The sequence below is a fragment of the Chelonia mydas genome, chromosome 1, assembly GCF_015237465.2.
Source record: "Chelonia mydas isolate rCheMyd1 chromosome 1, rCheMyd1.pri.v2, whole genome shotgun sequence".
Classification (NCBI taxonomy): domain Eukaryota; kingdom Metazoa; phylum Chordata; order Testudines; family Cheloniidae; genus Chelonia; species Chelonia mydas.
Window position 1 is genome coordinate 329,891,737 of NC_057849.1, and position 17,851 is coordinate 329,909,587.

Genomic DNA, 17,851 nt, shown 5'->3' on the forward strand with positions numbered 1-17,851 from the left:
TTGAGCATGAAGTGAGCTGTAGCTCACGAAAGCTTATGCTCAAATAAATTGGTTAGTCTCTAAGGTGCCACAAGTACTCCTTTTCTTTTTGCGATTATTGGGCCAGATCTTCCTCTGGTGTAAACTGGCACAGCCTCCTTGAAGTCAATGGATCTATGCTGATTTACACCGAGTATATGTCCTAATTTCTTTGCCCATTGTCTTCTATTTTTTTATCAATCTCTCTTGAGGCTTTATATATCTACAATATCACTGTCTAGATATAGACATATGTGTGGAAGGGGAATTTGTACTCTGAATAATGATGTCAATAGAGCTGGTCAGAAAATGGTATTTTTCATTAAACTTTTCTTAAAAAATGAAAAAAACTCATTTTAAAAATCTTTTCCACCTAAAGGGTTTTGTTTTTCCACACCAAAAAAAAAATGGTTTTCAAAACATTGTTTTGTTTTTGTTTTTAGTAATTAAAAAAATGGAAAATTTCAAACAAAATTTTTCATCCAAAAATGTTTTATAGAATGATTTTTAACCTATTCTTGAGTGTTCTGTCTATAGTTCCTATTACTACAGATGCTGAGAACCTCCCAATCTTTAGTGTATTTATCTTCACAGCACCCTTACATTTTACACATGGGGGACTAAGACACAGAGAGATTAAGTGACTTGATTAAGGTCACAGAGGATGTATATGGTAGTTCAGGGATGTGAACACAGCTCTCCCAATTCTCAGCCAAACTCCCTAGCTACTGGACAAACCATCTTCTTCCTCTATCATAGCTTTCCTGAGCAGTTTTCATTTCTGCTGTATAGAAAGTCAAAATAAACAAGGCAATAAGAAGTAGGCAAGACTGAATGTAAAAGAAACTCTCAGCAATCCATGCATGGAATTAGGAAGCTGTGCTGCAATGTTACAATACAGTTAATAGAGCAATTTCATATGTATTATATTACTCCATATGCTTTCCTGAATCACTACAGAGTATGAATAGCAAGCGCTGCTATATACTGGATAAATAAACTATAGGTGTGTGCTGGTGTGCAGTGTTGGGGATGTGTGTGTGTGTGTGTGTGTGTGTTGTTTTAGTAGTAAATTCAAAGAGCAGAAACAAGTTGTGATCGGGATTTCCTTTGGGTGGGAGCACCAGGAAGAAAAGTTGAAAATTTGCTTATTTGATTAAAGGGTTAGTTCATGTGTGCAAGTCAGAATGGAAGAATCCTTTCATGTAAATGAGGCAACAGATTTTACTTGCTATGTAGTAACATGTACATTGGCATTTTCTTCTCAGATCCTAGGTTTGTTAGTGCCCACCTAATACCAGAAAGTGATAACCCAGAAGATGACAAAATCTATTTCTTCTTCCGTGAAAATGCAATTGATGGAGAGCACTCTGGAAAAGCCACCCATGCCAGAATAGGGCAGATCTGCAAGGTAATATGGTGACTTAATTTTATGAGAATGAATGCCCTCAGTTAAAGCTGTAAAAGTGATATTAGCAACTACTCTTTCTTGGCTGTACATTAGTTTATGGTAACACTGGCAATGTAGTGATTCCGAGGTCTTCCAGAATGACCAATAGTCAAAGGAAAACATCAAAGAGAGATAATATTCAGTTCTGTTCTGTTTGGAGTAGCACCCCAAATTTACAATGCATCATCCAAAAATTATCAGAACCTCCTGAGTTTTCAAAATGTGGCTAAGAGAAAGAGTCTTGTGCAAGAAACATGGTACTCCCTGCTTCCAGGTGGACCAGATGTTCTGTAGACATTCTTGAGTTATTTTTGACATCCAAGGCTCCCATTCTGGGTAGAACTTCTAAAGGAAGAGGCACATTAAAATGAAAATAATTGCTTAGGCTAAGTTTTATAAATGAACAGTGGCAAGGGTCTCAAACGGGTTCATCCATCCCAACAAATATCCAATATTTTCCTGAGGGACCTTGAGAAAATATCTGTGAATTAAGTGATCGCCATGAATTGGTAAATATAATGTTTAGAGTAGAATTTCACATTATTCCTTTAGGCAGGACTCCAATTTACCATCTCTGAAAAACAAGATAGCAGCTTGGAAAATTATAGCCCCACCCTTACGGAGACCTTGATCTGCTCCCACTCCCAGCCCTGCTATTAAACATCTGATTCTCCCACCCTAACACCTTTTATACTTTGATCTTGTACAACTTGTGGGGCTACTTTGTTGATACTCGGTAAAGAATAATGAGCTGTTTAAACTTTATTGAGTCTTGGCCACATGTAAGCTTGAACAGAAGCAAAATACTCTGTCAATCTGCCTAATTGCTTTCTTTCTTTCTTTCTTTCTTTCTTTCTTTCTTTCTTTCTTTCTTTCTTTCTTTCTAATTTAATCTATTTCAAGATTTTCTAGGAATAAGTTCTTCTGAAAATGATATTAAGTACATAGCAATGACCATGATAAATTGAAATTGATTAGGTATTGGTATATTTGAAAAATGAGGGAGATTTTATAATTTCCTAAACAATAAAAAGGACAATATGTAAAACTGGGGATTATGATGTTATATTTAACATTTCAAACAGGAATATGATTATGTATTAACATATAGTACTTCTTCTGTTAGAATGACTTTGGTGGACACAGAAGCCTTGTTAATAAATGGACAACTTTCCTTAAAGCACGCCTGATTTGTTCTGTGCCAGGGCCCAATGGCATTGATACTCATTTTGATGAACTACGTAAGTAGCCACAATGGCTTTGAATGCAGAATCATTTTCTGGTATTTTCATTACTGAAATGACCATGTATTTTCTTTTTTGTTGTTGTTGTTGTTGTTGTTTTTGTTACAGAGGATGTGTTTCTAATGAACTCAAAAGACCTCAAAAATCCAATAGTCTATGGAGTGTTTACAACTTCCAGGTACAGAATGTATCATTTTACTTGTATGGAAACTTGTGTGGCTGGTTGCTTTAAAGAGTCTCTTTGTTAAAATGTTCTTAAGAAACACGGCATTTTCTTAACCTTTGAACTGCTAGAAGGCAGTGAAAGTTAGAAGTAATGAATTAAATTTCTTTTCTTATGAGCAATGTACATCATTGCCCTGACAGACGTCTGAAAGAATGTGTCAGTTTCTCAGCCTCTTCCTGTTGAAAAACTGGCTTTAAAGATGAAGGGTGAAATGTCAAATCCCTTGCCAAATAGAGCTGGTAAAATAATGCAGGAAAATTTTTAAAAAAACACATTTTTTAAATATCAAAATTTAGAATTTTAGAAAACTTCTGGACAATCAATAAGCTTTTTAAGAAAAAACAGCAAAGATTTTTTCCATCACTCTTCAACTGAGTCCAGTACATCCTTGGTGTAAATCCTTTGGCTTCATAGGCTCATAGATTGTAAGGCTAGAATAGATCACTGTGGTCATCTAGTCTGATCTCATGCATAACACAGTCCATAGAACTTCCCTCAAATGGGCTTACACCAGGGATGGAATTGTCCCTAGGCTTTTGTCTCATGAAGGACTGTTGAATTTGCATCTGAGGGAAAAGCCACCTATAACCACGGAGGGAGGCATATGTTTTTAAATGTAAGTTTCTAGTCATCACATAATCCACAAGAATGAGGCTCATGTGGAATCTACTATCCTTGTAGAAACCCCAAGGAAATGCATAGCAGTGCAGTTTCAGTGTGTGTTGTCAAAAGGGGGAAGTGAGGGAGAGAGAGAAAGGGCAAAACTAAAACAAATTTGCTGACTATTAGCAAGGGTATATAAAGTGATTAGTTGGCTACAGGATGAGTAATGGGTAACAGACCCTTTTGCATGAAGGTCACCACTATGAAAAACACATGAGACCTTTTTATTTCATATTTATACCAATAAATTGCATTTGCAGAATAACAGCTATTACAAATAGATTTTTCACCCTGCCTTCTTTATGAAGCAGTTCAGTTTCAAGATCAGGGATGGAAAACTGAAAACACTTATTATCTATTAAGAGCCAGATTCGACCATCCTAAGTATTACTCATATAGAGTAATACCTACTCGAAGAAAAGTCCCATTGAAATTGGATCTAGGCGTATATAAACAATAAATTTTAAGTAGCAGCCAGCAGCCATTCTGTTTAGAAAAACATCTGAGAGATTTGTATCAGTTAAACTGAACTTTCTAAGGAACATGTTTGGGTTCGCTTAGACAGCATTTCAGAGTTTGGAAAATCAATGCATGTAATTAATTAAAGAGCCTTTAATCCCACCATTCTCCTGTGATTAAATTGACAAATAATTTAAAGAAACTGACTTATTTTTCTTTCCCTACCCCATTTTTAGCAACATCTTCAAGGGGTCAGCAGTGTGTATGTACAGCATGACAGATGTAAGGAGGGTGTTCCTTGGTCCATATGCTCACAGAGATGGTCCCAACTATCAATGGGTGCCTTACCAAGGACGTGTACCATATCCGCGGCCAGGAACTGTAAGTGCACTGGGAAATCTGATACTGGTTTCACTCATTCCATTGTACTTGAACTTATAACACAAAAGAAGCTGAACAAGTGGGAAAGGCAGGCTAATGTAAGAGCAAACTAGCTGTTGCTGCAAATCCAGAATTCGCTGCCTCGATTTGCAAAGTGCAGCTGGCTTGTCAATGAGCCTAATCCTGTAAACCTCAGTCAGACAAAAACCATATCGACTTCAGGAGATGTTTGACTGGAGCAGGGATGCAGGATTTTGTTGAGTATTTGTAGAGTAGTTAAGGAATAATGCAGCTTTCCTTTCATAAATTGCACTTCTTTAGAGTTCTAAGGTAACCATTTCTGCAGTGGACGGGGAAGGCACTGGAATAATTTCCAATTCCAAAAGGGATTTTTTAACTGTTATTCTACTTTCCTGTCTCTTTCTAATGCCTCTGTCACTATGGTGTCTATGAAACCACTATTTATGACTTCCCATCCACCCCGGTCATTGTCAGGTCCCAGAAATGCTGCTGAGCTTTGCCTATTCATCTGCCTTTTCTCCGGTAGAATGTGTTAGAGGAAAAGGTTTGGGTTGTACATATCAGGGTAGATCTTCAGCTGGTGCAAATCAGCTTAGCTCCATTGAGACTCCTGTGAACACTAGGCTGAGGATCTAGCCCATTCAGATGTATCTATGCCTCAAATAAACTATACAGATCCAAGTAAGTACAGTGAAGTAAAAAAACAAGAATAGCACATAAGCATTATTCATATATGGGCCTTTCTATGATTCTGTGATCATATAGATTGTCCTTTAATTGTTAGTAACCTTTAAACTATCCTTTCTAGCTTCTTCTCAAAACTGGCTTCCATGATAAATGTGTAAAACAATGGTTAAATGATACAGATGTCTGGCCTAACAAAAACTGCTTCATATGTTAAAGAAAAGAATGATTTCTCAGCAAAGGGATTGTATAATTCTCCTCATTCAGTGGATGTGATTGCTAAGGAATAACCAGATTTCTTCACAGAAAAGTCTCAAGCTCTGCAGTGTTGTAGTGCCCATCTTTAAAAAAGGGAAGGAGGAGGATCCAGGGAACTACAGGCCAGTCAGCCTCACCTCAGTCCCTGGAAAAATCATGGAGCAGGTCCTCAAGGAATCAATTCTGAAGCACTTAGAGGAGAGGAAAGTGATCAGGAACAGTCAGCATGGATTCACCAAGGGCAAGTCATATCTGACTAATCTAATTGCCTTCTATGACAAGATAACTGGCTCTGTGGATGAGGGGAAAGCAGTGGACATGTTGTTCCTTGACTTTAGCAAAGCTTTTGACACGGTCTCCCACAGTATTCTTGTCAGCAAGTTAAAGAAGTATGGGCTGGATGAATGGACTATAAGGTGGGTAGAAAGCTGGCTAGATTGTCAGGCTCAACGGGTAGTGATCAATGGCTCCATGTCTAGTTGGCAGCCGGTATCAAGTGGAGTGCCCCAGGGGTCGGTCCTGGGGCCGGTTTTGTTCAATATCTTCATAAATGATCTGGAGGATGGCGTGGATTGCACCCTCAGCAAGTTTGCAGATGACACTAACCTGGGAGGAAAGGTAGATACGCTGGAGGGTAGGGATAGGATACAGCGGCCCCTAGACAAATTAGAGGATTGGGCCAAAAGAAATCTGATGAGGTTCAACAAGGACAAGTGCAGAGTCCTGCACTTAGGATGGAAGAATCTCATGCACCACTACAGACTAGGGACCGAATAGCTAGGCAGCAGTTCTGTAGAAAAGGACCTAGGGCTTACAGTGGACGAGAAGCTGGATATGAGTCAACAGTGTGTTCTTGTTGCCAAGAAGGCCAATGGCATTTTGGGATGTATAAGTAGGGTCATTGTCAGCAGATCGAGGGACATGATTGTTCCCCTCTTTTTGACTTTGGTGAGGCCTCATCTGGAGTACTTTGTCCAGTTTTGGGCCCCACACTACAAGAAGGATGTGGAAAAATTGGAAAATGTCCAGCGGAGGGCAACAAAAATGATTAGGGGACTGGAACACATGACTTATGAGGAGAGGCTGAGGGAACTGGGATTGTTTATTCTGCGGAAGAGAAGAATGAGGGGGGAATTGATAGCTGCTTTCAGCTACCTGAAAGGGGGTTCCAAAGAGGATGGATCTAGACTGTTCTCAGTGGTAGCAGATGACTGAACAAGGGGTAATGGTCTCAAGTTGCAGTGGGGGAGGTTTAGGTTGGATATTAGGAAAAACTTTTTCACTAGGAGGGTGGTGAAGCACTGGAATGCGTTACCTAGGTAGGTGGTGGAATCTCCTTCCTTAGAAGTTTTTAAGGTCAGGCTTGACAAAGCCCTGTCTGGGATGATTAAGTTGGGGATTGGTCCTGCTTTGAGCAGGGGGTTGGACTAGATGACCTCCTGAGGTCCCTTCCAACCCTGAGATTCTATGATTCTATGATTGCTAGACTGGGCTCTCTAGATAGATAGCTCCAGGATGAGATCTAGCATATTTTCTTCACTGATGAAGAAACTCTGACCAGGTGTAGTGAAGTATGACCTCCCCAACTGGCAAATCACAAAGACATGCACTAGGGTGACCAGACAACAAGTGTGAAAAATTGGGACAGGAGGTGGCGTGTAATAGATGCCTATATAAGACAAAGCCCTGAATATCTGCACTGTCCCTATAAAATTGGCAAATCTAGTCACCCTAACATGCACTTAACTTTAAGCATCTGAGTAGTCCCATTGTGGACTACTCAGATGCTTGCTTAAATGTTTTGTTGGACTGGATTGTTGGATCAGGACCTCTGAAGTCAGAGAGAGTCTTGCCAATAACCTCTAAGCAGTATCAGGCCCTGTCTTTGTTATGTGTACTGCCATTATGAAGTCTAAAGTCTCTGCAAAAAATCCAGCATAAATACACATGTAAAAGTGACAAGACTTTTCCACTGGCTACAATATTTTGAATGTATTTCTCTAAATACATACCCTTAAAAAAACTATTGTAAAAAATATCAACATGCGTGGGTCAATAATTAATTCAACAAGTTTCATTTCCTTTTCTGAATGTGAATTATTTGCAATTTTTTTGTGACTTAGATTTATTCCCTCAGTAATTTCTGTAAATAATTGCTGGTCGGTAACCTATTAAGGGAGAGTTCATTGTGAGAAGTCAGTATTTGAAATTCAGGCTGCATTGATTGTACACAGCGGTTGCATGGTATCCAGTGTTCTGTATCCTGGATTGTAACTCATAGGGATAGGTTTTGACTTTAGACAGAGCTCTGAACATGAGGTGGGGCAGAAGCAGCACCACGTCAGGAGTAGCTCGGGGGATGCAGGGTAAAGCAGACATATCTCTGGAAAGTATAATTCCATCATTTCTTCCCCCTTGCTCATGAGAGTTAGAGATTTCCTGTGGGCATAGAGCAGCAACAAATTGTTATACTTTCATGCTGCGCTGGCTCAGCTGCACTGGCCAGTGAGCTGGGAAGATGGATTCATGGCTCCACCCATTTCCTACCCACTTACACTGGGGAAGGAATAAGAAGAAATGTATGCCCATTTATTCTTGCATGCCCAAGCACTAGGTCCAGGTAACCCATATAGAGGTTTAAAGGGGAGATTCTTACTTCCTTTTACTGCGTATGGAGTCCAAGTCATAACCTAGCCCTTGGAATTAGGTTTTTCTAACAAATGCTCATGATTTCAAATCTAAAATTGGCTTTCTGTAAATATTATGCCTAACATGTGTTGACTTGATGAACATTGCTACCAGTAAGTTTCTTTGCTAAAATATTGGTAGAAAATAAATACAAACAGGATTGAAATACAGCAGAAATATATGCATTTAAAAATTGAAATGACTATACATGGATCTTATTTTATTTTTTCAGTATTTGCCCAGCTGCAATTAATAATACTTAGTACTTGTATAGTGATTTTCCTGTTGAAAGCACTTTACATACATTATCTAATTAAGCGTTGATTAGTATAAGTAATCAGTATCACACTCTAGTTGGAATATTAATCCAAGCATCAAGAAAACTTTGGAACTCCACCGTAGAAACACAAAATTTCAGATTGACTCCAGCAATGCTAAAGATCATAAAAGGTTTAGTTCTAGTAGTATATTGTATTTTTCTAATTGGAAGTAAATGAACATATGGATATGAAATAATAATAATAAGGGCTCAAATGTAGAGATAATAAGAATAGGTGACTAACTTGCTATATTTGCTATTATTGTTTATTTGGCTAATTGGGTTTAAATCAGTAATTCTTTCTTTCTCTAATATATAATGAACGAGAATGTTGGAAATTGCTTCCTTGACAACATGCAAAAAAGTGAAAACCTATCTCTCATACCCTCCATGCTTCCCGCTGCATTGACGTGTCCCTTGGCTGCAAATAACAACTGCTCTTTTTGGCCATATTGATTTCTTTATGTCATTTCTGATGAATTATTAATAATCTGGATCAAGGTGATGGCAAAGACGATTGATTTCTTCTACTGAGAATCCAGCAAGATCCGGATTTCTGTTTAATTACTTTTTGGTTTCAAAGTTTTTACTCTAAGTGGTGGATATTCTATCAATGTGAATAAAAGATGCATTACCCCTGGCTTTATATCACTGGGATGTTTATATTTCAAGATCAAACGCGGTGAACATAAGCATAAGCACAGTGAAATTTACCTGATAGCTTTGTATGTCTGAGATGGATGTCTTGTGCTTAAGGGGTTAGGGTCAGGCACCTGAAGTTGTCTTCTCAAAATTCCTGTGAGATCTATGACAAATCATTTAAGTTCCTTATGCCTCAGTCTCCTCATCTGTAAAATGAGGCTAATAATAATTTCCCACTTTACAGAGAGATGTTGTAAGGTCAAAATCTCTTACGTTCATAAAATATTTTGAGTTTTTGAGAGAGAATTCATTAGATAAGGGCTAGTCTTTAGCATATAGCCACAGTCCTGATGCATAAGTGCACTTCCCTCAGGAGGAATTGTGGGCGGGGAAAGCAGAGGGGAATGCTTGTGGGGGGACAGAGTCATGGCTTTGCCTGCTGTCCTCCTCACTCTTTCCCTCATCCTCACCCATTTGCTCAAGGGTGGAGGGACCAGTGTCTGTGTAGTCCCTGTGCTTTGCATAGGACCCAGAGCCAAGATTGATTAGTCCTAACATGACCACATGAGGTGGAACATGGAATCTTTACTCCCCTGTGCTGCTGTGTGAGGACTAGGGACACCCTAGTCCTATAATATTGCTCCCCCTCTGTCATTGTACTGTTCACTACAAGTGGACATTGAGGCAAATAACCTGAACTCACTACAAGCACTTTATTCACCACCCATGCTAGAAAATTTATACAAATAATTCAACACAACAGGAGCCTCATCGTCAGAACCATTTGGTTGACGCCAGATATGTCCAGATAATCAGCAGTTTAGATAATCAGGAGTAAACAGAACAGGGAGTCACACTGGCAGCTCATTAGGGGCCAAATCCAAGGTCCTTTGAAGTGAATGAGTTTTGACTTGAGTCCCAGAAGAAGATGCTTAGATAGTGGGGTGATTGTTACGGATAATTAGTTTTCTACTGTATAGATAACGAAGTGCTTTAATCTGTGTCTTTTGTACGGTAATTTTTGGCATATTCAGCATCCCTATGGTCTTGTACTACCAATTAAAAAGATAATAGTAGTCAGTAAATTACTGACAATCAATTATTCGCCCAGCACAGTGATAAGAAAGATAATGTATACAAACCGTAATATTCTCTGGTATGAGCTATATTGATTTCAATGAAGAAAAATATTTCTCCAAAGACTTTTGGTGCCAGTATTAACTCCCTGTACAGTTGTTGTCCATCATGGAACAATTATATCCTGGGCTGTACTTTATTATAGACTGAAGACTCATAAGGATCTCAAAGAAACGAATATGTCTAATTGCTCAGTTATAAGGTGCAAAATATTCTCTTTCTTGTTCTCAGTGTCCCAGTAAAACTTTTGGAGGCTTTGACTCTACCAAGGACCTTCCTGATGAAGTCATTACATTCGCAAGAAGTCATCCAGCAATGTACAATCCTGTATTCCCTATCAATAATCGTCCAATCATGATCAAAACAGATGTGGATTACCAGTTCACACAGATAGTAGTAGACCGGGTCGATGCAGAAGATGGCCAGTATGATGTCATGTTCATTGGAACAGGTAAGAATCTTTCATGCTACATCCGACGTTCTCACATGGAGTATGGAGAAGTAGAGTAGATGAGTGGTTTTCATTACTGGTAGAAAGCAAGCTTATTTTTGTATACTATAGAGTACATCTGTGGAATTCTTTAGGGCAAGGCTCAACACATTTTTTCTTTTCTTTTTTGTTACTTAAGGGTTCATGTTGTTTGATTAGGACTTGACATCAGTAGGTGTTTTGCCTTTGACTTCAGTTGGAGTAGGAACAGAGGGTTTGTTTTTGTTTTTTAATTAGAGGCATCTTCCCATCTGGTAATTATAATTTTGTTTTTAGCTAGATATTTTGGGGAACATGTTCACTCCATAGGAACTAGTCATATGAGTAAATCAAGCAGGATTTCTCCAAGTTGTGGGATATTTCTTGTGTCCTCTTTCAACATATTTTGAACTGTGCTAATCTAAACTGACCACCAGCCAGAAGAATGCTTCATTACCCTCAACACACCAGGTTTTCTGATATCTATAAGAGGTCCTAGGAAGGACAAAAAGTTATGCTGAAGCACAATGCCACTGGTAAAGTGTTTGTACTATCTTATGGCTTGGGCTTTATATCTTTCTTCCAGCGGGCAAAAGAGGAGATTTTCTTGTAAATAAAGCAATTTTTACTACGCTAAAAGTTCTACATGAAAGCACCAGGGGCCAGCCACTCAGCCCAGTTTCTCCATTGACATCATGTAAATACATTGATTAGCACCATCTAAGGAACTGGCCTTACATCTTTGATGATTTTCCACCAGATTGACTAGTGTTTCAAACTTGTATTGAACACAGTGACTTTATTACTAGCCTCAAGAAGTTAAATCAAAGAAACCAAAGAACTTTCCCACTGCATCACTGCAGTGTTCTAAAAAATGAACAGCTTCTCTGTCTGTCTGTTTCTCTTTCTTTCTCATAAGAATACTGTTTCTGAATGGCACCAGTTACAAATCTACAGCTCCATAGCTGGGGGTCAGATTCCAAGCAATAAATCTCAAGGCTCTCTTCATGTTGATGCCTAACATAAATCATGAGTAAACTGAGACCTGTGCTGAAGCTTTGTAACTAAACGTATTGCATGTGTACCAAACATTTACTGCAGAAGATGCAGCCACAAACAAAGTGCTCCAGCTCTCTGAAATTGTGAACTGAATGATGACATGTTTGTGCTATAGCAGGTTATTGTTTAAAACTCCGAACAATATTTTAACCTGTTTTTATGTGCCACAAATATTTTCCATCACATAAGGAAAACTGGATAATGTCTGCCCATCTTGCAATGGCAATAATAAGATGGCTCTTATATAGCACTTTTCATCTGTAGACCTGAAAGGGCTTTACAAAGGCAGGAAACATCATTATCCCAATTTTACTGATGGGAAAACTGAGGCACAGCGAAATGAAATAATTTCCCCACAGTCACTCAGCAGGTTAGAGGCTGAACCAGGAATAGAAACCAAGTCTTCTGAGTTCTCATTCACTGCTCTGCCTATTAGGCCACACTGGTATACGACTTTCAGCAAATCATTTATTACTTGATCTTGCTCTCACTGACGTGAATGTAAAACTCACTGAATTTGGTGGTACATGAGCAAGCCTTTAATCTCTCAGTGCCTCAGTTTACTTGTTTGTGAAATGGATCTACAACTGCCAATCAGAGAGGGATATTTCGAGACTTGCTAAATTAACTTCTGAAAAACCCTTTGAGATCCTCAGGAGAGGTCTTGTATACTGAGGGTCTGGTTTTAAACCTGAGCTCAACTTGACTTCCATTGGGAGGGAGCAGTTTCCTCCCTACTGTTCACTACAGATTCAAATTTCAGATTTCTAGGTGAAAACAGCTGCAGTGTTTAGATAGGCAATGCAGATATTTGTGTCCACAAATTGTGAGCAAAAACATGCACCTGCCAAGACAGAAGTCAGCACTGAAAATGCAGCCCTGTAAATGTAAAGTATTGCTTTTATTTTCTGCAATATTATGTTTGTCAGACTAAGATAATAGCTGCTCAACAAGGACAGTAAACGAGGGACGCATAGGGGAGTAAGGGGGTATAAGGTGCCCACTTGCTCATCTGCACTCGCTAGAAAGTGATTAGTAATGTGGGGGAAGAAAACCTTCCGTGGAACTCCTACTCTCACTTCCATGCAAATAGGGAATGTATGGGCAGCCAAGGCTCTCCCTCCACTGTGCCAGCAAGCACAGCTAAACCAGCATACTGGGGTTAAAAATCAGCACCATATATGGGACTGGTATAGGGCATGACACCTCTGCCTCCACCCCCAGTGCAAAGGAGGAACCAGGAATCAGATTGTGGACTCACATCACAATCTAATTTACGGCTAGTTGAGCAGGACTTGTGACAAAGCCATGATTTAGTCCTGTGTGGTGTGACTGGGTTTCTCTGCAGTTCTGTGCCCTCAGATTACATATAGCCATTAGCATTGTAGCAGTCAGGCTGCAGAATTTCAGTAAAATGGGGAAACCTTTTTTGGTATTGACATAAATGGTGCTAGTTAACCCCAGGATAATTAGCACGCCATCCTGCTTGGTCATATTTTCCTTTCCTGTGGGTGAAATCTTTGTCTAAGCAGTTTCTTTCTCATTGTCATTGTAACAGTGACTATCCCCTAGCTACTCCTCAGGGGAAACAAAATTATATTGGAATGCCCGAAAATATGTCTGTGAAAAACCAGGTTCCAATGTATCCATTTAAAGGGTATCCCAAATATCTGATGTGGGGGATCATTGTGCACAGTCTAGGTACATCTGTCAGTAAAGTGAATTAATAACAGTAATCTTATCTTCTAAACTAAGTTACTCACCCGAGCTCACTGATCCTAAAAGAGAAGCCCAATTCAATTTGTGTGAAATTGTTTGAAATACTACTCTGTACAACTTGATCTAGAACTCAGATAAAATGACACTTTGGTACCTGAGGCCTGATCAGAGTCGCCATAGTGATTAACATATTGTACCTTTGACCTCAAGGGCTTTCCGCAGCACCAAGCTACCATAATCTTTTCAGGATCTTCTTAAAAGAAAAGCATTTATTTAAAAAATGTGATGCTTAGAGCTACAGTGTCTATCTGCCCTGCTCAGATTCCACAACGCCACTTGCCTCACTTTATCAAAACTCCATTTATGCTGTCCCAAAATGTAGCTTCAATAGATATAAATGTGGTGCTCATGACAGTCCTCTACTAATAGCGTGTAAAGCCCTACAAACCATGACACCCTGTTATGTTCATTAGCTTGAAGTCCTCTCTCTGTTGTTAGCAGGTTTTTCTCCAAACCACAATTACTAAATTGTAGCCAGGGTAATTAGGGCAGTTTCCAATTCTGATATTGCTAATAACCTTAATAATTAATTATTAGTTTTTCCGGGTATTTGTGGAAAGTTCAGGAGTTTTTGTTTTAAGCTTATGTTCCGCTTGTCCTATGATGTTCTGTAAAGCTACTTTTAAGTATATTGCTCAAAGTAAATATTTTAAAATAATAGTAATAATAATAGTGAATAACCAAAGATTTCATAACTGTCCAACTATTATTTTTCATGAGCCAAAATCATACATGCAGTATTTTAAATAAAAGGCAAAACTTCCTTTTAAAACTTTCCTTTTTCACTAGGAGGTTACCTAGGGAGGTGGTGGAATCTCCTTCCTTAGAAGTTTTTAAGGCTCGGCTTGACAAATCTCTGGCAGGATGATTTACTTGAGGATTGGTCCTGCTTTGAGCAGGGGGGTTGGACTAGATGACCTCCTGAGGTCCCTTCCAACCCTAATATTCTATGATTCTATAAGAGATTTATTTTATTTTCATTTTCTTTTAAAAGTTGCATCTGCAAATTTGGCGTTCATGAAAGAGATTAGATTGCAATTGATATTTTGTGGAAAAATTAAACAAAGATGTACAGGTTTAAACACCCCCCCCCCCAAAACTCCTAGCCATGGATATTTAGATTTCTACTTTTGCTTAAGACAGTTATTAGAATTGGTCAAGAAACAAAATTTCTGTCTCATGGGAATTTATGAGATTTTGAAAAAAAATTTTGTCCCAATTGAAGATACAAACTTGATAACTATCATTTTTTTTCACAGAATGAAATATTGCAAAAAAATTGTTTTTACTTTATCAAAGCATTTCATATCTATAACAACCAAAATATTTTGTTTCAGTAAGGTCCAAATGTTTAATTTTGACTTGTATGGTTTCAACTTTTACATGATATTGTAAAGTAAAATGTAATGTAACATTCTGAATGATAATGTCAAAATGATCAAAGTAGAAATGAAACATTCCAACCTTATCAGAACAAACTATTTCAAGACTTTTCTGTGGACATTTTTTGGTCAAAATAGATACTTGCCTTCTAATCATTTTGATTTAGTTGACTCAGCATTTTCTGATGGAAAAATGGAGAATTTTCCAACACAGCATTTTTGACCATATCTATATAGTTATTCTTGGGGAATCCTTGTGTTAGGAAGAGTGTTGACTCTCTCTATTTTTATTATGCTTAATACCTTTACCTCATGGCTTTAAAACCAGCCTACATTTTCCAAAGTGATTAGTGATTGTGGGTGCTGATCTTGAGACACCCTAAAGGGGCTTGATTTTCAGAGGGTGAATGCTTTTTGCTTTCTATAATGTGATTGTATTGCCTCATGCTTAGCAGACCTAAAACGTTAAATTAGAACGCACATTTCTTGTTACTGCTAAAAGTCTTTGGTAACCTTTGACAAACCAGAAATGCTAGGTTTTGGATTAAGCTGGCGAAGTTGCAACTGTTTCCAAAAAGTTGGTTTATGCAAATTGAAGCACAGATATATGCTTCAGAGGTTAAATAGAGAGATGGTCTTAAGTTAGAAAGTTCAGTTCCAAATCCAGACGTCCACACATGTTTGCGGGGGTGTTTAGTGCTGGGGTTTTGAGACCTGGACCTGCTCACATTAACGTCAGTGGAAATACTCTCAGTAACCTAAATGGGTGTAGAATCAAGCCTTTGGTGCAAAGCTGTCTCTAATGAAAAGACACAAGTTGTACAGGGCTGCTGTTGTTTTATCCTGAAACAAGGCTAATGCCATTCATCACATAATGGCAATACAGATGTCTTTAGGGACATAGAAGCCTTAGATGCTTTTGCTTGACACCAGGACAGCAGGTACTTAAAAGAACTGACAACTTCATCAGTTTGACAACATTCTTCCAGCTGTCCTTGTGTCCACACTGAGCCTTCTAATAACATCTGCACGTGTATTTTAAAACAAGTATGAAAAACTTCCTACTTCAGAATGGCTAATAAAATGTGGCTGAGTAAATTTAGCACATTCCCATCTAGAATAATACCTCAGAGGCAGCTGAGATTTCATGGCACCAATCTAATAATATTGTGCTGTCCCGTTCATTCTTTAACAGCTGAAGCCGAGTAATGAATCATTTTTCTGTTGAACTTCCACAATTAAGAAATTTCAGACCAATGCCTTATGGAAATTCAAAACCCTGCTAGTTCATTTCAAATGTCAGTGGGTATTGTGTGGAGTCAGTTCTCAGCAATATGCAGTGTCAGGACCCTTGTATGGAAATTATTGCATATTGCAAGAGATCAAAAAATTCTGGTTGCCCTTAAATTGGAGTCTACTTATTAAGCACCTGAAAAAATTTTTTTTTTCTTTTAAAGATATTGGGACAGTTCTTAAAGTGGTTTCAATTCCTAAGGAGACTTGGCATGATTTAGAAGAAGTCTTGCTGGAAGAAATGGCAGTCTTTCGGGTAAGTGCTGCTGAATTCCAAGTGTCAGGTTGTAGATTTTTCTGTGGACAGCTGCATGCTGAACTTGTTGCAGGATAGCCAAGGAGTAGCCTGGCATACTCTTCTAATTAGCTTGTCAATTATAGACCCAGACACTAGCCAAAATAAACCTTGAAGCTTCCAATGCTAGTTGGAGGTTAATGATAAAAGAAATGGCATTCCTGATTTTTGTGGTGCTGTTTCAATGGTAAATTAGAATCACTAAATCTTTGAGCGATTGTCAGTTACAGTTAAAAAATGTGTATTTTCTGGAATCTCCCCACCCATCCTCTCCCAGAAGGTTATACAAAATAATAACTACACATGTGGCTATTAGAAACAATTCAGATTATCTGGCTAGGAGATGACTCTTCAGTCTTATTCCTTGAGCTTCCATGATATCTCAGTGAAAACGTAACAAATACACATGAAATATACATTTTACCTCTCTTAGGCAGAGTGTTGGTCTCCCGAATTTTTTTTAAGTCTGGTACCATTTATGGTTGCCTTCAAAACCAAAAGGAATAGAGGGCCTACATTTTCAGAAGTGACTTTGGGTGTCTCCATCGTTAGGTACTTGAGTTGAAATAGCTTAAAAAGGCCTGATTTTAAGAGTATGGGAACTCAGCATTTTATGAAAATCAAGTCCCTTTAAGGTACTGTGAGCTGACCCCCCATCTTACCCCAAGTGAAGTATCCACTAGTCACTTCTGAAAATTTAGCCCAAATAAATCAAGCTTTTTCTGAATCATGTCAGATAGATCCCAGAGGATATTCCATGTTTTCTGTGCTACAATAAAACATTTGAGTTTCCTGAATTATTCCTCTGTTCATGCTATGTTACCATCACTATATCTTTGACTTGACAGTAGACACAACATATTTGGGCAGGTCTTATAGAAATGTTTACTTTCGGCATTCTATGCTTCACAGGCAAAGTTTGCACAAGAATCATCGCCCAGAGATTGGTCACTGTCAGGCTGTGTTTCATTTTTCTGTGGGTTTGTTTTTTTTGTTGTTTTGGGTTTTTTTAACACAAATGTAAATTAGAAGCTATGAAGGGAAAATGAGAAGTGTAATTTGTGGCTTCTGGCTTTTCTCTCTTTAACATGAAGCAAGATTATTATGTACTCCACAGGGTAATCTGGCAATTTTGATAGCATAGGAGTTTCTTCCTTAAATAAAGCAGAAGTGCCAAGAGATCAAAGAAATAGGAGAGTAAATTAGGAAAAACTGAATCAACGTTATTTTCCAAACTGGATTTGCAGCAGCCCTACACTAAATGTCAAATTAGGATTTGGGTTTTAAGTTTACTGGTGCATCTTTTGTATTATATAAAAATAGTTTGCCCCTGATTCTCATTTACATTAAGGCCTCCTTAGTTTAATAGTGTAAGGAGGCCATG

The 17,851-nt window shown here is 38.4% G+C and overlaps 1 protein-coding gene across 2 annotated transcripts in view; it reads left to right on the forward strand.

Moving 5' to 3' along the window:
- SEMA3A (semaphorin 3A) overlaps positions 1 to 17,851 on the forward strand; it is a 591,215-nt gene that overhangs the window by 542,146 nt on the left and 31,218 nt on the right. For both annotated transcript variants that reach the window (XM_043552476.1, XM_027823329.3), the window contains 6 exons: positions 1,287 to 1,429; positions 2,595 to 2,709; positions 2,821 to 2,890; positions 4,297 to 4,441; positions 10,422 to 10,641; positions 16,337 to 16,428. In XM_043552476.1, the coding sequence (XP_043408411.1) occupies positions 1,287 to 1,429; positions 2,595 to 2,709; positions 2,821 to 2,890; positions 4,297 to 4,441; positions 10,422 to 10,641; positions 16,337 to 16,428 (785 nt within the window). The remainder of the gene's footprint in view (positions 1 to 1,286; positions 1,430 to 2,594; positions 2,710 to 2,820; positions 2,891 to 4,296; positions 4,442 to 10,421; positions 10,642 to 16,336; positions 16,429 to 17,851) is intronic.